Below are 23,903 nucleotides of genomic sequence, written 5' to 3' on the forward strand. Positions count from 1 at the left end.
CTTCTCCCTACAGTTTAAGACGTTCAGCCTTCTCCCTACAGTTTAAGACATTCAGCCATCTCCCTACAGTTCTCAGACATTCAGCCTTCTCCCTACAGTTCTCAGACATTCAGCCTTCTCCCTACAGTTTAAGACATTCAGCCTTCTCCCTACAGTTTAAGACATTCAGCCTTCTCCCTACAGTTTAAGACATTCAGCCTTCTCCCTACAGTCCTCAGACATTCAGCCTTCTCCCTACAGTTCTCAGACATTCAGCCTTCTCCCTACAGTCCTCAGACATTCAGCCTTCTCCCTACAGTCCTCAGACATTCAGCCTTCTCCCTACAGTTTAAGACATTCTGCCTTCTCCCTACAGTTTAAGACATTCAGCCTTCTCCCTTCAGTTTAAGACATTCAGCCTTCTCCCTACAGTTTAAGACATTCAGCCTTCTCCCTACAGTCCTCAGACATTCAGCCTTCTCCCTACAGTTTAAGACATTCAGCCTTCTCCCTACAGTCCTCAGACATTCAGCCTTCTCCCTACAGTTTAAGACATTCAGCCTTCTCCCTACAGTTTAAGACATTCAGCCTTCTCCCTACAGTCCTCAGACATTCAGCCTTCTCCCTACAGTTTAAGACATTCAGCCTTCTCCCTACAGTCCTCAGACATTCAGCCTTCTCCCTACAGTTTAAGACATTCAGCCTTCTCCCTACAGTTTAAGACATTCAGCCTTCTCCCTAGTTCTCAGACATTCAGCTTTCTCCCTACAGTTCTCAGACATTCAGCCTTCTCCCTACAGTTCTCAGACATTCAGCCTTCTCCCTATAGTTCTCAGGCATTCAGCTTTCTCCCTACAGTCCTCAGACATTCAGCCTTCTCCCTACAGTTCTCAGACATTCAGCCTTCTCCCTACAGTTCTCAGACATTCAGCCTTCTCCCTACAGTCCTCAGACATTCAGCCTTCTCCCTAAAGAATCCTGCAAATAAAAAATATACACTTACTGTAGAAGTTACAGATTCATACAGCTATGGTGCCTCCATCCTACTAAACTACACTTCCAGAGTTAAGCTTACACACAGGAGTTCAGAGCCATGTTAGCTAGCTAATTAGCACAGGTGGTCACCTCTTGTCTTCCGTCTGTTTCCCGTTAACAAGCGCTGTAACGTGGAGATGTGGCCGTGTGGGAACACTAACCCTAACCCTATCAAGGTGTGTATCAATTTAACCTTCCGTTCTTTTCAAATTATTTCTCATTTATATGAAATATAAGGTCCTTGTGCTTCCAAAACCGTACCGCAGCGCGTTAATGTTCGCACCGGGCGTCAGAGATCTTAACCCCGTACAGAAGACTGCCTTCGTCCAATGACTCTTCTGTGTAATGTGGTGGAACTGAGGGTCCCGATCAAGGGCTACGTCTACCACCAGGTTCTTTAAAAAGTGTTACAGAAAAGTAGTTATGTTTTCAAATCCTAAACACTTGATTTCACAGTGTAGGATTCATATCGCCCCAGATGTAAGCTATAGACAATATCAACATCAACGTCTATTTTCTTAAATACTGATTGGTGCTCCTAACTTTTTAAAGTAGCCTATATTTATAGCCTTATAGATGTTATATGCCTAATGTATAATCTAGAAATAAAGCCTATTGAGTCATGCAGTGTAGTTCAGTGCGCCATTGTTTGATGATTAACCCAGTCAACTCAACTCCCCCTGACTCCGAACTGTTTCGCAACCAGGGAATGTATCCCAAATAACACCCTGTTCCCTACACAGTGCACTACTTTTGACCAGATCCCTATGGGTCCAGGTCAAAGTAGTGCACTACATAGGGAGATAGGGTGCCATTTTGGGACGAACGAGATCCATTGAGCAGCGGAACGCCTGCCTGGCTGGCAGACTATCTGTTTCTATCAGTTGTTGTACAGAATATTGCCGTCAGTCAGCATGGCCCTTCTCTCCACTCTCACACCGGTGTTTGTGGCTGTTTTATGCGTGATCCTAGCTGTTCTTTTAAAAAGTTTTCAGAAGAAAGAGATGAAGGAAGTGAAGCCCGCGGCTGAGGTCCGACCGTGGGTGGATGAGGATCTGCAGGACGACACAGAGATCAGAACCAAAGAAGAAGGTAGGTATCCCAATAACCTCTCCTATCTACCGAAGCGTGCACTTCTTTACTTCCCTTTCATGGATTTGAAAGGAAATTACCATTTTCTATTGGTCAACAGCTTATTTTCCGCATGCGAAAATACGCAACAATCGAACCTGTACCGAATAAATAAAATTGACGGATTGTGGCAGGACGATATTTCGCAATTGGTGTGAATGCCATAACAAACAAGACGTGTTCGTATTTATTTTTTTCATCCAAATTATTTGGACGAAAATAACGGACTGAGAAAGGGCCTTATTGTAAAGCAGTGGTATTTAAACTTTTTCAGACTGGACCCTATTTCTTTTGCCAGAATTTCTGGGGACCCCAAATACACCCTTAATATCGGGACATTTACATTTTTACTTCAATATCTTATCAAAATGAAAACAAACCAATAAATACATTTACTCGATAAAATTGTATTTTTCAAATTATCTTTCTCAAAAACGTTTGTATAGTGTCCCATACAATAATCTGTACTTGTTCCCAAAAAAAATTAAAAGCGTTTTTTTTTTTGCGGGGTGGACCTCACTGCAGTCCCCCAGCGAGCCCACTAGGAGACGCCACCCCCGACTTTGAATACCATTGTGGTAAAGGTTGCATGTAGTGTAGCCTATGAATAACATGCTACTAAAGCCACCGGTGCAGTCGACTGGTTTCTCTGCGTCATAGCACTCCTCTAGGTCAGCTGGGTGAAACAGAGAGACCTGCTGCTACCTGCTACAGTTAAAGTTTGGCGGCAGGTAGCTCAGTGGGTAAGAGCATTGTGCCAGTACCCGAAAGGTCGCTGGTTCTAATCCCCGAGCCGACTAGGTGAAAAATCTGTCGATGTGCCCTTAAATTAAAGCTTAACCCTAATTGCTCATGTAAGTCGCTCTGGATAAGAGTGTCTGCTAAATGACTAAAATGTAAATTAAGTTGGAAGTTTACATACACCTTAGCCAAATAAATTGTAACTCTTTTTTTCACAATTCCTGACATTTTAATCGTAGTAAAAATTCCCTGTCTTAGTTCAGTTAGGATCACCACTTTATTTTAAGAATGTGAAATGTCAGAATAATAGTAGAGACAATGATTTATTTCAGATTTTATTTCTTTCATCACATTCCCAGTGGGTCAGAAGTTTACATACACTCAATTAGTATTTGGTAGCGTTGCCTTTAAATTGTTTAACTTGGGTCAAACGTTTCGTGGAGCCTTCCACAAGCTTCCCACAATAAGTTGGGTGAATTTAGGCCCATTCCTCCTGACAGAGCTGGTGTAACTGAGTCAGGTTTGTAGGCCTCCTTGCTCGCACACGCTTTTTCAGTTCTACCCACACATTTTCTATAGGATTGAGGTCAGGGTTTTGTGATGGCTACTCCAATACCTTGACTTTGTTGTCCTTAAGCCATTTTGCCACAACTTTGGAAGTATGCTTGGGGTCATTGTCCATTTGGAAGACCCATTTGCGACCAAGCTTTAACTTCCTGACTGATGTCTTGAGATGTTGCTTCAATATATCCACATAATTTTCCTTCCTCATGATGCCATCTATTTTGTGAAGTGCACCAGTCCCTCCTGCAGCAAAGAACCCCCACAGCATGATGCTGCCACCCCCGTACTTCACGGTTGGGATGGTGTTCTTCGGCTTGCAAGCCGACCCCTTTTTCCTCCAAACATAACGATGGTCATTATGGCCAAACAGTTATATTTTTGTTTCATCAGACCAGAGGACATTTCTCCAAAAAGTACGATCTTTGTCCCCATGTGCAGTTGCAAACCGTAGTCTGGCTTTTTTATGGCAGTTTTGGAGCAGTGGCTTCTTCCTTGCTGAGCAGCCTTTCAGGTTATGTCGATATAGGACTCGTTTTACTGTGGATATAGATACTTTTGTACCTGTTTCCTCCAGCATCTTCACAAGGTCCTTTGCTGTTGTTCTGGGATTGATTTGCACTTTTTGCACCAAAGTACGTTCATCTCAAGGAGACAGAACGCGTCTCCTTCCTGAGCGGTATGACGGCTGCGTGGTCCCATGGTGTTTACACTTGCGTACTATTGTTTGTACAGATGAACGTGGTACCTTCAGGCGTTTGGAAATTGCTCCCAAGGATGAACCAGACTTGTGGAGGTCTACAATTGTTTTTCTGAGGTCTTGGCTGATTTATTTTGATTTTCCCAGGATGTCAAGCAAAGAGGCACTGAGTTTGAAGGTAGGCCTTGAAATACATCCACAGGTACACCTCCAATTGACTCAAATTATGTCAATTAGCCTATCAGAAGCTTCTAAAGCCATGACATCATTTTCTGGAATTTTCCAAGCTGTTGAAAGGCACAGTCAACTTAGTGTATGTAAACTTCTGACCCACTGGAATTGTGATACAGTGAATTAAAAGTGAAATAATCTGTCTGTAAACAATTGTTGGAAAAATGACTTGTGTCATGCACAAAGTAGATGTCCTAACCGACTTGCCAAAACTCTAGTTTGTTAACAAGAAATTTGTGGAGTGGTTGAAAAACGAGTTTTAATGACTCCAACCTAAGTGTATGTAAACTTCAGACTTCAACTGTATATGTAGGCTAATGTGCACAGTTCATCATGTCATCTGGTTTCAACATATAGCCCTTGACTCTAGGCCTAGCCAACTCAACTCCACGGTTTATGATGGAGTTGAGGGGTGACATTTTTTATCAAAAACAACTGCAATTACACAGAACAATGTTGTGTGTGTCAATCCCCCTCAGTCTACAGTCTCTGTCTGTATATTACTCAACCTTTGAACCCAAAGCGAGAAAATGACTGCCAAGATGAGAGAGAGAAAGAGAGAGATCATTAACCACAGGGAACGACAGAACAGATCATTAACCACAGAACAGATCATTAACCACAGAACAAATAATTAAACACAGAACAGATAATAAACCACAGGGAATGACAGAACAGATTATTAACCACAGAACAGATGATTAACCACAGAACAGATCATTAACCACAGAACAGATCATTAACCACAGAACAGACCATTACCCAAAGGGAACGACAGAACAGATCATTAACCACAGAACAGATCATTAACCACAGAACAGATCATTAACCACAGAACAGACCATTACCCAAAGGGAACGACAGAACAGATCATTAACCACAGAACAGATCATTAACCACAGAACAGATCATTAACCACAGAACAGACCATTACCCAAAGGGAACGACAGAACAGATCATTAACCACAGAACAGATGATTAACCACAGAACAGATCATTAACCACAGGGAATGACAGAACAGATCATTAACCACAGAACAGATCATTAACCAAAGGGAATCACAGAACAGATCATTAAACACAGAACAGATCATTAACCAAAGGGAATCACAGAACAGATCATTACCCAAAGGGAATCACAGAACAGATCATTAACCACAGAACAGATAATTAACCACAGGGAACCACAGAACAGATCATTAACCACATAACAGATAATTAACCACAGAATAGATAATTAACCACAGAACAGATCATTAACCACAGAACAGATAATTAACCACAGAACAGATAATTAACCACAGGGAACCACAGAACAGATCATTAACCACAGAACAGATAATTAACCACAGAACAGATAATTAACCACAGGGAACCACAGAACATATCAGTGCAACTCAAGGTAGTATGAATGAACCCATTCGGCCAAGTAGCAATACAGATGGTTACACTTACCAAGCCCAACCCACAGTCAACAAATAAGTGCACGATATGCACATCTGACTAGAAGTTAAAATTTGCAGATTGCGCCTTTAAACCGTGTTCAAAACCGCCTACAATTAAAAAAAGCCTTGTTTTCTGTAGATTCATAATTCAGACAATTGGTCTTCCCCCCTGTCTGTCTGGTTTTAGATGATGGTGATTGGTCTTCCCCCCTGTCTGTCTGGTTTTAGATGATGGTGATTGGTCTTCCCCCCTGTCTGTCTGGTTTTAGATGATGGTGATTGGTCTTCCCCCCCTGCCTGTCTGGTTTTAGTTGATGGTGATTGGTCTTCCCCCCTGTCTGTCTGGTTTTAGATGATGGTGATTGGTCTTCCCCCCTGCCTGTCTGGTTTTAGATGATGGTGATTGGTCTTCCCCCCTGTCTGTCTGGTTTTAGATGATGGTGATTGGTCTCCCCCCCCTGCCTGTCTGGTTTTAGTTGATGGTGATTGGTCTTCCCCCCTGTCTGTCTGGTTTTAGATGATGGTGATTGGTCTTCCCCCCCTGTCTATCTGGTTTTAGTTGATGGTGATTGGTCTTCCCCCCTGTCTGTCTGGTTTTAGATGATGGTGATTGGTCTTCCCCCCCTGCCTGTCTGGTTTTAGATGATGGTGATTGGTCTTCCCCCCCCTGTCTGTCTGGTTTTAGATGATGGTGATTGGTCTTCCCCCCTGTCTGTCTGGTTTTAGATGATGGTGATTGGTCTTCCCCCCTGTCTGTCTGGTTTTAGATGATGGTGATTGGGTGGAGAGTGGTGGGGAGGAGGAGCTGGCCCACGTGCCCTACCTGGCTTCTCGGTACCCCGTAGAGGTCATGGTTCAGAGGTCACAGGACTTCTACAGCCTGATGAACCAGAGGAGGTCCGTCCGCTTCATCAGCCCCGAGCCCGTTCCACGACAGGTCATCGACAACGTCATCCGCACCGCAGGTAACACATGCATAATGCACACACACACACACACACACACACACACACACACATACATGAATGTGTTGTCTGTGTTGTCCAGGCACAGCCCCCAGTGGAGCCCACACAGAGCCCTGGACGTTTGTGGTGGTGTCAGACCCAGAGGTGAAGCACCAGATCAGGCTAGTGGTGGAGGAGGAGGAGGAGGTCAACTACCGTCAGAGGATGGGGGACAAGTGGGTCAGTGACCTGCAGAGGCTCAGGTCAGATAGGAAGCACAGTACACACACCATGTAGATATACACCATGTAGATATACACCATGTAGATATACACTATGTAGATATACACCATGTAGATATACACCATGTAGATATACACCATGTAGATATACACCATGTAGATATACACCATGTAGACACACACCATGTAGATATACACCATGTAGATATACACCATGTAGATATACACCATGTAGATATACACCATGTAGACACACACCATGTAGATATACACCATGTAGATATACACCATGTAGATATACACTATGTAGATATACACTATGTAGATATACACCATGTAGATATACACCATGTAGATATACACCATGTAGATATACACTATGTAGATATACACCATGTAGATATACACCATGTAGATATACACCATGTAGATATACACCATGTAGATATACACCATGTAGATATACACTATATAGACGCACACACACGCAGACATACAACATGCACACACATGCACGCAAGTCAGATAATATTTTTCTCTCTCTCTTTCCCTCTCCATCTCCCCCTCTCTCCCCCTCTCTCTCTCTCTCTCCCTCCCTCTCTCCCCTCTCTCCATCTCCCCCTCTCTCCCCTCTCTCCATCTCCCCCTCTCTCCCTCTCTGTCCCCTCTCTCCCCCTCTCTCCCCTCTCTCCATCTCCCCCTCTCTCCCTCTCTCCATCTCCCCTCTCTCCCCTTCTCTCCCTCTCTCTCCCCTCTCTCCATCTCCCCCTCTCCCCTCCCCCTCTCCCCCTCCCTCTCTCCTCCCTCTCTCCCCCTCTCTCTCCCCTCTCTCCCCCTCTCTCCCCTCCCTCCATCTCTCCCCCTCTCCCCCTCTCTCCCCTCTCTCTCCCTCCCCTCCATCTCTCCCTCTCTCCCTCTCTCCCCCTCTCCCCCTCTCTCCCCCTCTCCCCCTCTCTCCCCTCCCTCCATCTCTCTCTCTCTCCCCCTCTCCCCTCTCTCCTTCCTCTCTCCCAGGACTAACTGGGTGAAGCAGTATCTTGACGAGGCTCCCTACCTGGTGTTGGTCTTTAAACAGACGTACGGCGTTGTAGATGGAGGACAGAAGAAGACTCATTACTACAATGAGATCAGTGTGTCCATCTCCTGTGGCCTGCTATTGGCCGCGTTGCAGGTCAGATCATTCTCACACACACACACACACACACACACACACACACACACACACACACACACACACACACACACAGTCATTTACATTTTAGTAATTTAGCAGACGCTCTTATCCAGAGCCACTTACAGTTAGTGCATTCATCTTAAGATAGCTAGGTGAGACAACCACACACACACAAACACTCATTCAGATCATTCACCAAGTCAGAACCCCCCTGGACCTCTGGGGTGTATTCAGGGACGTGAAACGTGCTGAACGTTGCAGATAGAAATATAATGAATAGAGCTGATATGATTCCCTATTCTATCTGAAGATGGCACCAACAGACATGGCAGCTCTGCTTCCAGCTCCTCAGCAACAGACATGGCAGCTCTGCTTCCAGCTCCTCAGCAACAGACATGGCAGCTCTGCTTCTAGCTCCTAAGCAACAGACATGGCAGCTCTGCTTCCAGCTCCTAAGCAACAGACATGGCAGCTCTGCTTCCAGCTCCTAAGCAACAGTCATGGCAGCTCTGCTTCCAGCTCCTAAGCAACAGACATGGCAGCTCTGCTTCCAGCTCCTAAGCAGCAGACATGGCAGCTCTGCTTCCAGCTCCTCAGCAACAGACATGGCAGCTCTGCTTCCTGCTCCTCAGCAACAGACATGGCAGCTCTGCTTCCAGCTCCTAAGCAACAGACATGGCAGCTCTGCTTCCAGCTCCTAAGCAGCAGACATGGCAGCTCTGCTTCCAGCTCCTCAGCAACAGACATGGCAGCTCTGCTTCCTGCTCCTCAGCAACAGACATGGCAGCTCTGCTTCCAGCTCCTAAGCAACAGACATGGCAGCTCTGCTTCCTGCTCCTAAGCAACAGACATGGCAGCTCTGCTTCCTGCTCCTAAGCAACAGACATGACAGCTCTGCTTCCTGCTCCTAAGCAACAGACATGGCAGCTCTGCTTCCAGCTCCTAAGCAGCAGACATGGCAGCTCTGCTTCCAGCTCCTCAGCAACAGACATGGCAGCTCTGCTTCCAGCTCCTAAGCAGCTTTACATTATTATTATTATGTTTGTGTTATTTCTTACATTATTAGCCTAAAACGTTTTTTTTGTGTTATAAAATAAAGCCGGAAAGAACGTTTGGATATCAGAGCGGCGGTAACTCACCAGCATTCCGACCAGAAATACGACTTTCCCGAATTGGATCCGTTGTTCGTACCCCACAAGGCAACTGAACTTATCCCAGAGGCTGCTCTAAGAAGCCGCTGGCGGAGAAGAGGTATTCGGAGTGGACTTCTAGTCCGACTCAGGAGGCGTGCACACCATCCACCGCTTCCGAGTATATTACTCGCTAATATTCATTCCCTGGACAATAAAGTAGACGAGCTCAGGGCGAGGATCTCCTTCCAGAGAGACATCAGGGACTGTAACATACTCTGTTTCACAGAATCATGGCTCTCTCCGGATATACTGTCCCCGTCCATACAGCCAGCTTGGTTCTCAGTACATCGCGCGGACAGGAATAAAGAACTCTCCTGGAAGAAGAAAGGTGGAGGTGTATGTTTCGTAATTAACTACTCATGGTGTGATTGTGGTAACGTACAGGAACTCAAGTCCTTTTGTTCACCCGACCTAGAATACCTCACAATCAAATGTCGACCGTATTACCTCCCAAGATAATTATCTTCGGTTATAGTCACAGCCGTGTATATTCCCCCTCAAGCCAATACCACGACGGCTCTCAAGAAACTACACTGGACTTTATGCAAACTGGAAACCCCATATCCAGAGGCTGCATTTAATGTAGCTGGGGACTTTAACAAAGCAAATCTGAGGAAAACACTACCGAAGTTCTATCAACACATTGCCTGCAGTACTCGCGCTTCAAAAACTCTCGACCATTGTCACTCTCCCTTCCGGGATGGCTACAAGGCCCTCCCCGCCCTCCCTTCGGCAAATCAGATCACAACTCCCTTCTGCTCCTCCTATACCCTCCGTAAGGTAATCAAACAGGAAAAACATCAGCACAGAGACAAAGTGGAGTCGTAATTCAACAGCTCAGACACGAGACGTACAATTGTTTTTCTTCCCCTTGGAAAAGTATTCATCCTCCTTGGCGTTTTTCCTATTTTGTTGCATTACAATCTGTAATTTTAATTGATTTTTATTTGGATTTCATGTAATGGACATACACAAAATAGTCCAAATTGGTGAAGTGGAATGAAAAAAATTACTTAATTCTAAAAAATTAATAACGGAAAAGTGGTGTGTGCATATGTATTCACCCCCTTTGCTATGAAGCTCCTAAATAAGATCTGGTGCAACCAATTACCTTCAGAAGTCACATAATTAGTTAAATAAAGTCCACCTGTGTGCAATCTAAGTGTCACATGATCTCAGTATATATACACCTGTTCTGAAAGGCCCCAGAGTCTGCAACACCACTAAGCAAGGGGCACCATGAAGACCAAGGAGCTCTCCAAACAGGTCAGGGACAAAGCTGTGGAGAAGTACAGATCAGGGTTGGGTTATAAAAAATATCTGAAACTTTGAACATCCCACACCTCTCATCACCCCAAGAACACCACCTCCACAGTGAAGCATGGTGGTGGCAGCATCATGCTGTGGGCATGTTTTTAATCGGCAGGGACTGGGAAACTGGTCAGAATTGAAGGAATAATGGATGCGGCTAAATACAGGGAAATTCTTGAGGGAAACCTGTTTCAATCTTCCAGAGATTTGAGACTGGGACGGAGGTTCACCTTCCAGCAGGACAATGACCCTAAGCATACTGCTAAAGCAACACTTGAGTGGTTTAAGGGGAAACATTTAAATGTCTTTGAATGGCCTAGTCAAAGCCCAGACCTCAATCCAATTGAGAATCTGTGGTATGACTTAAAGATTGCTGTACACCAGCGGAACCCATCCAACTTGAAGGAGCTGGAGCAGTTTCGCCTTGAAGAATGGGCAATAATCCCAGTGGCTAGATGTGCCAAGCTTATAGAAACATACCCCAAGAGACTTGCAGCTGTAATTGCTGCCAAAGGTGGCTCTACAAAGTATTGACTTTGGGGAGGTGAATAGTTATGCACGCTCAAGTTTTCTGTTTTTTGTCTTATTTCTTGTTTGTTTCACAATACAAAATATTTTGCATCTTCAAAGTGGTAGGCATGTTGTGTAAATCAAATGATACAACCCCCCCCCCCCCCAAATCTATTTTAATTCCATTTGTAAGGCAACAAAATAGGGAGAATCCCAAGGAGGGTGAATACTTTTGCAAGTCACTGTGCACACTGTTATCAAATGCAAATATCTACTAGGTTATGTAACTATAATATATTGACCTCCGGACCTCCAGCCACATCGCGACCACACCGACGTCCTGCTCCCGGACAAGCTAAAAACCTTCTTCTCCCACTTTGAGGATAACACAGTGCCACTGACGCGAGCGGCTCCCAAGGACTGTGGGCTCCCGTTCTCGGAGGCCGACGTGAGTAAGACATTTAAGCGTGTTAACCCTCGCAAGGCTGTCGGCCCAGACGGCATCCCTAACCGTGTCCTCAGAGCATGTGCAGACCAGCTGGCTGGTGTGTTTACGGACATATTCAATCTCTCCCTATCCCAGTCTGCTGTCCCCACTTGCTTTAAGATGTCCACCATTGTTCCTGTACCCAAGAAAGTAAAGGTAACTGAAATAAATGACTATCGCCCTGTAGCACTCACTGTCATCATGAAGTGCTTTGAGAGGCTAGTTAAGGATCATATCACCTCTACCTTACCTGACACCATAGACCCACTTCAATTTGCTTACTGCACCAATAGATCCACAGACAATGCAATCGCCATCACACTGCACACTGCCCTATCCCATCTGGACAAGAGGAATACCTATGGAAGAATGCTGTTCATTGACTACAGCTCAGCCTTCAACACCATAATACCCTCCAAGCTCATCATTAAGCTCGGGGCCCTGGGTCTGAACCACGCCCTGTGCAACTGGGTCCTGGACTTCCTGATGGGCCGCCCCCAGGTGGTGAACGTAGGAAACAACATCTCCACTTCGCTGATCCTCAACACTGGGGCCCCACAAGGGTGCGTGCTCAGCCCCCTCCTGTACTCCCTGTTCACCCATGACTGCATGGCCAAGCACGCCTCCAACTCAATCATCAAGTTTGCAGACGACACAACAGTAGTAGGCCTGATTACCAACGATGACGAGACAGCCTACAGGTAGGAGGTTAGGGCCATGGAGTGGTGCCAGAAAAATAACCCTTTTCCTCAATGTCAACAAAACGAAGGAGCTGATCGTGGACTTCAGGAGACAGCAGTGAGAGCACGCCCCCATCCACATCAACGGCAAGGTGGAAAGCCAGGGTGGTGCGGTCTGCCGAACGCATTACCGGGGGCAAACTACCCGCCCTCCAGGACACCTACAGCACCCTATGTCACAGGATGGCCAAAAAGATAATCAAGGACATCAACCACCCGAGCCACTGCCTGTTCACCCCGCTGTCATCCAGAAGGCGAGGTCAGTACAGGTGCATCAAAGCTGGGACCAAGAGACTGAAAAACAGCTTCCATCTCAAGGCCATCAGACTGTTAAATAGCCACCACTAGCCGGCTACCACCCGGTTAGGAGTGGCTTCCATCTGGCCACTCTACCATAAAGGTCTGATTGGTGGAGTGCTGCAGAGTGACCATTGTTTTCTTGGTCACCTCCCTGACCAAGGCCCTTCTCCCCCGATTGCTCAGTTTGGCCGGGCGGCCAGCTCTAGGAAGTGTCTTGGTGGTTCCAAACTTCTTCCATTTAAGAATGATGGAGGCCACTGTGTTCTTGGGGACCTTCAATGCTGCAGACATTTTTTGGTACCCTTCCCCAGATCTTTGCCTCGACACAATCCTCTCTCGGAGCTCTACGGACAATTCCTTTGACCTCATGACTTGGTTTTTGCGCCCGCCTTTCCAAATCATGTCCATTCAATTGAATGTACCACAGATGGACTCCAATCAAGTTGTAGAAACATCTCAAGGATGATCAGTGGAAACAGGATGCACCTGAGCTCAATTTCGAGTCTCATAGCAAAGGGTCTGAATACTTATGTAAATAAGGTTTTTCTGTTTTTTCTGTTTATTTTTATTTTTGATGTGCAAACATTTCTAAAAACCTGTTTTTGCTTCATCATTATGGGGTAATGTGTGTAGATTGCTGAGGATTTTATTTTAAATGTATCCATTTTAGAATAAGGCTACGACAGTCAATACCACTCCGACATTGCTCGTCCTAATGTTTATATATTTCTTAATTCCATTATTTTACTATTAGATTTGTGTGTTTTTGGTGTGTATTGTTAGATATTACTGCACTGCCGGAGCTGGGAACACAAGCATTTCGCTACACCCCTGCAATAACATCCGCTAAATATTTTATTTTATTTTATTTTAAATACAATGTCAGACAGCACCCCTGTTCAGAAGGATGTTACAATTACAGTAGAAATGTATCGTGTAGAACATAAATGATATCATGTCAGCTCCATTCATTCATTTCTATCTGCAACCATCAGAGCATTTCAAGCCCCTGAATAAACCTCTGGATTCTGTATGTGTTTGATATTCTGACCAAACCCTTGTCTCTCCTTGTGTTTGACTGACACGCAGTCTGTCCAATCCCCTGTCAGAATGCAGGTCTGGTGACGGTGACGACGACACCCCTCAACTGCGGCCCCCAGCTCAGGCTGCTCCTCCGTCGGCCGGCCAATGAGAAGCTGCTGATGCTACTTCCTGTTGGTTACCCCGCCCCCGACGCCACCGTGCCCGACCTCACCCGCAAGCCGCTCAACGACATCATGGTGCACCTGTGACATCATCATTAAGGGCCCGACCGAGTGACATCATAGATGTATGGGTGCCTTCTCTCCTCGGCTCCTCCCAGTCATCTGATTTGTAAAGTAGCAACAGTCATCAAAGAAACATGGGGTGTGTTTGCATATATTAATAAATTAACATACAGGGGTGGAACAGGGCTGCACCCACCAAACACGTGCTCTGTCTACCCTACCTGAACTCACCTGTGCTGGCTAGACTGCCTCAGTAATTACTGTTGACACTTTCTAATTCAACATGTATGTCAACAGCAGAGTTCACTTGAACATTTGCTACGTTGCGGAACGGTTTGTACTGAATGACACATTTCTCCAAAACGTTCTTGTATGTTCTTGAACAGACTTTGAGGTATGTTTGCTCCTGTTTGGTGGGTGTGGTGAGGTGTGGCTTGAAGCAATGAGTGACGTATTTAAAGAGCAGTGGCCATGCTGACAGCAGTTCCCCAAACCACAACAAAACCCCTCCCCGTTTTTCAACTGGTCGTTTGGTCGTTCAGTACAGCACCTTTTTTTAGTTCAATTGAACGTTCCAGAACATAAAAATGTACTGAACACAGCCCTGGACACCCTCAGATTAAAAATGAACCGGCTTGGCTCTAGATTACACCTCCAGATTACACCTCTAGATTACACCTCTAGACTTTACAACATTTAGATGAGACATATCACTATAATCTCAGTGGTCATTTTCAGAAGATCCTTTTATTTCAGCACATGTAATTTGTAAACATTTCAACTGTATTAAATGATTACTTTTTTTAATTCCACAAAAAAAATTGAATAACGGTATTTTTCTTCTCTTTCTTGTGATGTAAGTGTCGAGACGACGGGTTAAATCCCAGACGAAGTTTTAGCGTTCTTACAGATGCAACATAAATAAATTCAATTGAGCACATTTCCAGGTCATTACAAACATGTCCACGGTCTTAACTTTAATAATAATAATAATAATATGCCATTTAGCAGACGCTTTTATCCAAAGCGACTTACAGTCATGCGTGCATACATATTTGTGTATGGGTGGCCCCGGGGATCTAACCCACTACCCTGGCGTTACAAGCGCCGTGCTCTACCAGCTGAGCTACAGAGGATCAAGCTGCAATATGTCACTTTTTGGGCGACCTGACCAAAATCACATAAAAATGTCAGTTATAGATCTGTCATTCTCATTGAGAGCAAGTCTAAAAAGCGGTAGATCTGTTCTATGTGCGTTATTTCTATGCTTCCCGTTCTTAAGATTCGTTTGTGCGTCTTTTACTTTAGGTTTTGTACACCAGCTTCAAACAGCTGAAAATACAATATCTTTGTTCGTTAATGAAAATACATTTCACAGCGGTTTAGATGGTAAAATGATTCTCTACACTATACATTGCTCGTTTTGTCACATTAACTGAAATTAGGCAAACTATTCGAATTTTTGCAACCAGGAAATCACGGAGAGATTTCTACATATTGCACCTTCAACGGGAAAAAACGACAGGCACAAGCAAGAGTATGAAAGAGTCGCAGGAAGAAAATGAAACCAATCAATCCAGCGAGATTTAAGTGACAAGTGGATTTTGCACCCCTCAAACACAGGAAATAGATTGCTGAAAAAGACAGATCCTCAGGTGGGCGGGGCATGCAGGTTGCTAGTGTAAAGACATTGGGAGATTCTCAATTGGGGGAAGAAAGTCTGTCATCTCCTTGACTCATCAGTGGTCGTGTGGTCAAGGAGAGTGTAAATTCATTAGTAGGTGAATGGAGAAGTGTCCTCCACTCCTCCATTGACTCCTCTCTCTGAGGATACTAATGAGTATCCTTTTGCCGGCTAGTGCGGAAGTGAATTAAACACATCCCCTTTGAATCAGATGTTGTTTTCTCAACATTTAAAACTATTCACTACTTATACTTTATAAAATGTCTTCACAACCAGGGATTCACTTTTAAGTGCCGATATTGTTTAGATTTAGGTGCAGGCACACTGGGCACAGACGTTAATTCAACATCTATTCCATGCTGGTTCATCGTCATTTATTTGAAATGATGTGGAAACAATGTTGATTCAACCAGTGTTTTCCCAGTGGGGGAACTCCACAATACTTTTTAGCTAATATTCTATAAGAGGTTAAGGAACTCAGCAGTAGAACATTTGAGGTGAAGGTTCTGTTCCTGTGAGCTCCTCCCAAGTCAAGCACTGTTCAAGACATTTTCTTTGATCGCTTTACACATATTTTGGGATTCCTCCTCTGTCAACGCCATTTGTCTGTGTGGAGTGGAGAAGAAACGTCTAATTTCTTGCAATAGCATTTCCTTCCACTTTCCTTCTCCTTGCCACCTCTCCTCAATTACCTTTGACCTTATTCAAAAGCAGTCGAGGAGGGGAGGGAGGAGAGGAGGTGAGGAGAGGAGAGGAGGTGAGGAGAGGCAAAGGAGAGGGGACGAGGAGAGGACAAAGGAGAGGAGGTGAGGAGAGGAAGGTGGTGAGGAGAGAATGGAGGAGAGGATGCAAGGAGAGGACAGAAGAGAGGAGGCGAGGAGAGGAGGGAGGAGAGGAGGAGGGGAGGAGGAGGAGAGGAGGGAGGAGAGGATGGAGGAGAGGAGGGAGGGAGAGGGGGTGAGGAGGGAGGAGGAGGAGAGGAGGGAGGAGAGGAGGCGAGGAGAGGAGGGAGGAGAGGATGGAGGAGAGGAGGGAGAGGGAGGGAGGAGAGGAGGTGAGGACAGAGGTGAGGAAAGGATGGAGGAGAGGAGGTGAGGAGAGAACAGAGGAGAGGAGATGAGGGAGGGAGAGGGGGTGAGGAGAGGAGGTGAGGAGGTAGGAGAGGAGGCGAGGAGAGGACGGAGGGGGCGAGGAGAGGAGGGGAGGAGAGGATGGAGGAGGAGGCGAGGAGGTAGGAAAGGAGGCAAGGAGAGGCCGTAGGGAGGGAGGCGAGGGTAGGACAGAGAGAGCGGTGGCTGTGTTTGCTAGGGATGGGGCAAAAGTGTGACACCAATCAGGCCCCCGAGGACTGGAGTTGCCCAAGCCTGGTCTAGAAGGTATACAGCTTTTATCAAAAGGGAGTTTTCGTAAGCAGGTTTAGAATTTACGCAGCAGGTTAGGAGAATTAACATAGCAGGTTAGGAGAATTAGGTTAAGGTTAGGAAAAGGGTTAGGGTTAGGGTTAGGGAAAATGCACAAAAAATATATATTTTTGACTTCAAATTTGACAAAATCTGTATCCCATCTAGACATTAACCTAGTACAGGTCCTAGGCTGGAAGTAATACCCAATAATAACCACTAGGTGGAAGCATAACAATAGGGACAAGTTCCACAGAAGAAGAAGAAGAAGAAGAAGAAGAAGAAGAAGAAGAACAGAACAGAACCAGAGGCTAACCCACTGCGCAGGCGTAAACCACGTACCCAGCTTTCTCGCAGCATCGCGCTGTTTTGGCCCTATGCTAGCTGGTGCCTGATCAGTGGTGTTTGTCAAGTCATACATACTGGGCTTAACTGGGGAGGCATAGCCGTGGAGAAAAAGGGGGACCCTAGACGCGCCACGACGAAATGGCCGGGCAACAATTTCAGTACGATGACAGCGGCAACACATTTTTCTACTTCCTAACGTCCTTCGTTGGACTCATCGTCATCCCAGCCACATATTACCTCTGGCCCCGAGATCAGAATGCTGGTAAGGCCCCGATGTATACGACGAGTTAGCATCACCTGGCGAGCATGCTAAAGTTGGTTAGTTAGCTAAGTATACTACTATGCTGTGTGTGATGGGTGAAGTTAGCTAGCTAGCCTGCTAACTAACTAACAAATTTGATTAGCCAGTTCCGAGACTGACCACCACTAGCTAGAGAGTTTCCCTTGCCAGCCAACTCTGTTGCTAGCTAACTACATTTGCATGTAGTAGTTAGGTAACTACCTAACGTTAACTAGCTGGCTGGCTGAAATACAGCAGAACAACAAGTAGTTAACTAACGTTAGTTAGCGTTTACGTGCACCGACTCTGCGTTGCTAGGGGTGCAATGAAGCGACATGCCCAATTCTCTGCGTTCGTGTTTATATAACTAACAGCTAGCTAACAAGCTAGCTAAACCAATATGACTGCCTAACTTATTTTTTTTTTTTTTAAATTTAGTTGGATACCATACAAGTCTGATAATATCAGTGCCAGGAACACCTAGCTAGCATCTCTCGTTCAGTTTAATGTTTGGTTGGTGACCTACTAGCCAGCTAGCTGCGTCAGTTAGCTATCTAACGAGTGTCCGTCTAGCAAGCTAACATTAGCTAGCTAGATAACGGTTACTTTTACGTGGTCTTGTAAAATACGACGTGCGTTACATATGCTGCTAGTGCCGTTAGCCAACTTTAGGGGGTGGGTGGTAGTAGCTAGCTACCTAACTTGTATTTAGTCACTTGGTTGATAACTAGAAGTAAATCCTTTTGAAGGTTTTTGATATGGCCGTGAGGTTGAATTCATACAGGAGGGGGGTAAAGAAACATGTTTACCCTAGTAGTATAGCTATATAATAGCTCTCTGTTATGCTAACGTTACCCAGGAAGTATCGGATTAAACTCCACCGTGAAGGAAGTTTCTGATGAATTTCACCAACGGTGTGGAGCCGAGACCAGACTATGTGGAATCTCTGACTACATCGATTCGCCAAAGGTCAATACTTAAAAAAAAAAATTATATGTATATATATTAAACGCCCACCTTGGACCTATGTTTGTTCTCTGTAGTTGCTTGCCTTTCTTTGTTAGCTGATATCCATACTTTTTCAATGAACGGTAATCAATTACCACCACCAACTGTTTCCTTGTTGAGATTCAATTGGCATATGCACATTTGCGCTGAGTTGCCATCTTGGCAATGAGCAAACAGTCTGTGTTGGTATTTGATTAACATTAACAAAGAATGGCATGCAACTGCAGGGGACAAACACAAGTACAAGGTGGGTGTTTCATAGTAAACATTTTAAGTATTGACCTTGGGCGATGTAATCGGAGCTAGGCTCAGCAAAGCCTGGTCTCGGCTCCATGCGGTTGGTGAAGTTCATTATGAACTTCCTTCACCAAGGAGTTTAGTCTGCTACCCAGGAAGCAGTTTAGCCCCCCTGTATCCATTTGACAACATGGAAGTCATATCAGTTTATATTAGTTAATCGATGGCTACACCTAATGTCAGAATTGAAAATACCAGTGGAACGTACAGACTGAGACTCCATGTACACCTAGCTAGATGACCTGTATGTTTGTGCAAAGAAGACATCCCCATATTGTTAAAGTCTACTACTAGCAGCGAGCTGGGTAGACCCAAGCCCTGCCAGGCCCACCCAATCAGATTGAGCAAAAGCAAAAACAAATAATGTATTATTATTATTACAAAGGATGTTGGCCCATCCAAATCTCTGCAGGCCCACCCACTAACAAATGTATGTCTGCACCCCAGCAAGGCAGCCAAAATAGTCCAGTAGATAAGCTCCCAAAAGAAACCAAATTGTTGGATTTGGTATAGAAGCGTGTAGGGCTGACCCCATTTAGTCGACTGGTCGACAGGCTGTTGGTCGATCGAGATTTCTTTAGTGTAAAAAACAACAACATGGTGTACAAGACACCTGTCTGATTGGCTCCTGTCTGAGTGGACTGATCCATTGTGGAGGCCGTGGGGATGATAATAATAATAATATGCCATTTAGCAGACGCTTCTATCCAAAACGACTTACAGTCATGCGTGCATACATATTTGTGTATGGGTGGTCCCGGGGATCGAACCCACTACCTTGGCGTTACAAGCGCCGTGCTCTACAAATTGAGCTACAGAGGACCACACAGTCATTACTCTAAGACACTGTTGAGTTGGTGACTTTTCCTAGACCATGTTGCTACAGTTGAAGTCGGAAGTTTACATACACCTTAGCCAAATACATTTAAACTTAGTTTTTCCACAATTCCTGACATTTAATCTTAGTAAAAATTCCCTGTCTTAGGTCAGTTAGATCACAACTTTATTTTAAGAATGTGAAATGTCAGAATAATAGTAGAGAGAATGATTTATTTCAGCTTTTATTTCTTTCATCACATTCCCAGTGGGTCAGCAGTTTACATACACTCAATTAGTATTTGGTAGCATTGCCTTTAAATTGTTTAACTTCGGTCAGATGTTTCAGGTAGCCTTCCACAAGCTTCCCACAATTAGTTGGGTGAATTTTGGCCCATTCCTCCTGACAGAGCTGGTGTAATTGAGTCAGGTTTGTAGGCCTCCTTGCTCGCACACACTTTTTCAGTTCTGCCCCCTTACATTTTCTATAGGATTGAGGTCAGGGCTTTGTGATGGCCACTCCAATACCTTTACTTTGTTGTCCTTAAGCCTTTTTGCCACAACTTTGGAAGTATGCTTGCGGTCCTTGTCCATTTGGAAGACCCATTTGCGACCAAGCAAATGGTCATTATGGCCAAACAGTTCTATTGTTGTTTCATCAGACCAGAGGACATTTCTCCAAAAAGTACGATCTTTGTCCCCATATGCAGTTGCAAACCGTAGTCTGGCTTTTTTATGGCGGTTTTGGAGCAGTGGCTTCTTCCTTGCTGAGCGGCCTTTCAGGTTATGTCGATATAGGACTTGTTTTACTGTGGATATAGATACCTTTGTACCTGTTTCCTCCAGCATCTTCACAAGGTCCTTTGCTGTTGTTCTGGGATTGATTTGCACTTTTTGCACCAAATTATGTTCATCTCTAGGAGACAGAACGCATCTCCTTCCTGAGCGGTATGACGGCTGCGTGGTCCCATGGTGTTTATACTTGCGTACTATTGTTTGTACAGATGAACGTGGTACCTTCAGGCGTTTGGAAATTGCTCCCAAGGATGAACCAGACTTGTGGAGGTCTACACATTTTTTTCTGAGGTCTTGGCTGATTTATTTTGATTTTCCCAGGATGTCAAGCAAAGAGGCACTGAGTTTGAAGGTAGGCCTTGAAATACATCCACAGGTACACCTCCAATTGACACAAATGATGTCAATTAGCCTATCAGAAGCTTCTGAAGCCATGAAGTCATTTTCTGGAATTTTCCAAGCTGTTTAAAGGCACAGTCAACTTAGTGAATGTAAACTTCTGACCCACTGGAATTGTGATACAGTGAAATAATCTGTCTGTAAACAATTGTTGGGAAAATTACTTTTGTCACGCACAAAGGAGATGTCCTAACCGACTTGCCAAAACTATAGTTTGTTTGACTCCAACCTAAGTGTATGTAAACTTCCGACTTCAACTGTATATAGGCTTGCCATAACAAAGGGGTTGATTCAGGGTTACCCAAACTCTGTGAACGTTTTGTTTTTTGCCCTAGCACTACACAGCTGATTTCAAATAATCTAACCTAAGTGTATGTAAACTTCCGACTTCAATTGTATATGTGCAATTTATTGTCTGTAATGATTTAATAGAACAATGTTGTTTAAATGCTGAGCCCTTTATGTCCCTACCAGTCTAGTGTGTAGCACTCGCTAATGTTTCACAATGTATTTCTTTGTAGCCTTGAAATAATATAGCATAAATAATAATAAATCAATAAAATACACTATCAGTCAAAAGTTTGGACACACCTACTCATTCAAGTGTTTTTCTTTATTTTTACAATTATTTTACATTGTAGAATAATAGTGAAGACATCAAAACTATGAAATAACACATATGGAATCATGTAGGAACCAAAAAAGTGTGAATCAAATCAAAATCATTTGCCTTGATGACAGCTTTACACACTCTTGGCATTCTCTCAACCAGCTTCATGAGGTAGTCACCTGGAATGCATTTCAATTAACAGGTGTGCCTTCTTAAAAGTTAATTTGTGGAATTTATTTCCTTCTTAATGCGTTTGAGCCAATCAGTTGTGTTGTGACAAGGTAGGGGTGTTATACAGAAGATAGCCCTATTTGGTAAAAGTCCAAGTCCATATTATGGCAAGAACATCTCAAATAAGCAAAGAGAAACGACAGTCCATCATTACTTCAAGACATGAAGGTCAGTCAATACGAAACATTTCAAGAACTTTGAATGTTCTTTGAAAGCGCTATGATGACACTGGGGTTGTCAGCTTTCTCTCTCTGGGGTTGTCAGCTTTCTCTCTCTGGGGTTGTATTTTACTCTAAACACGTCCACATGTCTGTGACGCCCTGTCTAACGTGTGTCTGTGTGTCTGTGACGCCCTGTCTAACGTCTGTGTGTGTCTGTGACTTCCTGTCTAACGTCTGTGTGTGTGTGTGACGCCCTGTCTAACGTCTGTGTCTGTGTGTCTGTGACGCCCTGTCTAACGTCTGTGTGTGTCTGTGACGCCCTGTCTAACGTCTGTGTGTCTGTCTGTGACCCCCTGTCTAACGTCTGTGTGTCTGTCTGTGACGCCCTGTCTAACGTCTGTGTCTGTGACCCCCTGTCTAACGTCTGTGTGTGTGTGTGTGTGTGTGTGTGTCTGTGATGCCCTGTCTAACGTCTGTGTGTGTCTGTGACTTCCTGTCTAACGTCTGTGTGTGTCTGTGACGCCCTGTCTAACGTCTGTGTGTGTCTGTGACGCCCTGTCTAACGTCTGTGTGTCTGTCTGTGACGCCCTGTCTAACGTCTGTGTGTGTCTGTGACTTCCTGTCTAACGTCTGTGTGTGTGTGTGACGCCCTGTCTAACGTCTGTGTCTGTGTGTCTGTGACTTCCTGTCTAACGTCTGTGTGTGTCTGTGACGCCCTGTCTAACGTCTGTGTGTCTGTCTGTGACCCCCTGTCTAACGTCTGTGTGTCTGTCTGTGACGCCCTGTCTAACGTCTGTGTGTGTCTGTGACGCCCTGTCTAACGTCTGTGTGTCTGTCTGTGACTTCCTGTCTAACGTCTGTGTGTGTGTGTGACGCCCTGTCTAACGTCTGTGTGTGTCTGTGACGCCCTGTCTAACGTCTGTGTGTGTCTGTGACTTCCTGTCTAACGTCTGTGTGTGTCTGTGACGCCCTGTCTAACGTCTGTGTGTGTCTGTGACGCCCTGTCTAACGTCTGTGTGTGTGTGTGACGCCCTGTCTAACGTCTGTGTCTGTGTGTCTGTGACTTCCTGTCTAACGTCTGTGTGTGTCTGTGACGCCCTGTCTAACGTCTGTGTGTCTGTCTGTGACGCCCTGTCTAACGTCTGTGTGTGTCTGTGACGCCCTGTCTAACGTCTGTGTGTCTGTCTGTGACTTCCTGTCTAACGTCTGTGTGTGTCTGTGACGCCCTGTCTAACGTCTGTGTGTGTCTGTGACGCCCTGTCTAACGTCTGTGTGTGTCTGTGACGCCCTGTCTAACGTCTGTGTGTCTGTGACTTCCTGTCTAACGTCTGTGTGTGTCTGTGACGCCCTGTCTAACGTCTGTGTGTCTGTGACGCCCTGTCTAACGTCTGTGTGTCTGTCTGTGACCCCCTGTCTAACGTCTGTGTGTCTGTCTGTGACGCCCTGTCTAACGTCTGTGTGTGTCTGTGGCGCCCTGTCTAACGTCTGTGTGTGTCTGTGACCCCCTGTCTAACGTCTGTGTGTGTCTGTGACGCCCTGTCTAACGTCTGTGTGTGTCTGTGACGCCCTGTCTAACGTCTGTGTGTGTGTGTGACGCCCTGTCTAACGTCTGTGTCTGTGTGTCTGTGACTTCCTGTCTAACGTCTGTGTGTGTCTGTGACGCCCTGTCTAACGTCTGTGTGTCTGTCTGTGACCCCCTGTCTAACGTCTGTGTGTCTGTCTGTGACGCCCTGTCTAACGTCTGTGTGTGTCTGTGATGCCCTGTCTAACGTCTGTGTGTCTGTGACGCCCTGTCTAACGTCTGTGTGTGTCTGTGACCCCCCTGTCTAACGTCTGTGTGTGTCTGTGACGCCCTGTCTAACGTCTGTGTGTGTGTGTGACG

The 23,903-nt window shown here is 45.2% G+C and overlaps 2 protein-coding genes across 3 annotated transcripts in view; both read left to right on the forward strand.

Annotated features, from left to right (window-relative positions):
- Positions 1–1,091: 1,091 nt before the first annotated feature.
- iyd (iodotyrosine deiodinase) lies at positions 1,092–14,932 on the forward strand. 2 transcript variants are annotated; one of them, XM_084193358.1, is made up of 6 exons: positions 1,092–1,190; positions 2,003–2,106; positions 6,591–6,788; positions 6,871–7,030; positions 8,024–8,180; positions 13,834–14,932. In XM_084193358.1, exons 2-6 carry the CDS (start codon positions 2,019–2,021, stop codon positions 14,014–14,016), a joined length of 786 nt encoding a protein of 261 aa, XP_084049484.1. In that variant the 5' UTR covers positions 1,092–1,190; positions 2,003–2,018; the 3' UTR covers positions 14,017–14,932. The 2 variants fall into 2 exon arrangements, with proteins under 2 accessions (XP_084049484.1, XP_084049483.1); XM_084193357.1 differs by lacking the exon at positions 1,092–1,190 and having other exon boundaries at positions 1,831–2,106.
- A 2,468-nt stretch (positions 14,933–17,400) lies between these two features.
- The window catches only part of LOC311118570 (translocation protein SEC63 homolog), a gene marked incomplete at its 3' end in the record, with an annotated part of 10,754 nt that continues 4,251 nt past the window's right edge, over positions 17,401–23,903 (forward strand). The window contains exon 1 of the mRNA XM_084193360.1: positions 17,401–17,686. Coding sequence (XP_084049486.1) covers positions 17,563–17,686 — 124 coding nt within the window. The remainder of the gene's footprint in view (positions 17,687–23,903) is intronic.

This window comes from Coregonus lavaretus, assembly GCF_964263955.1.
Source record: "Coregonus lavaretus genome assembly, contig: HAP1_SCAFFOLD_1042, whole genome shotgun sequence".
NCBI classification, from domain to species: domain Eukaryota; kingdom Metazoa; phylum Chordata; class Actinopteri; order Salmoniformes; family Salmonidae; genus Coregonus; species Coregonus lavaretus.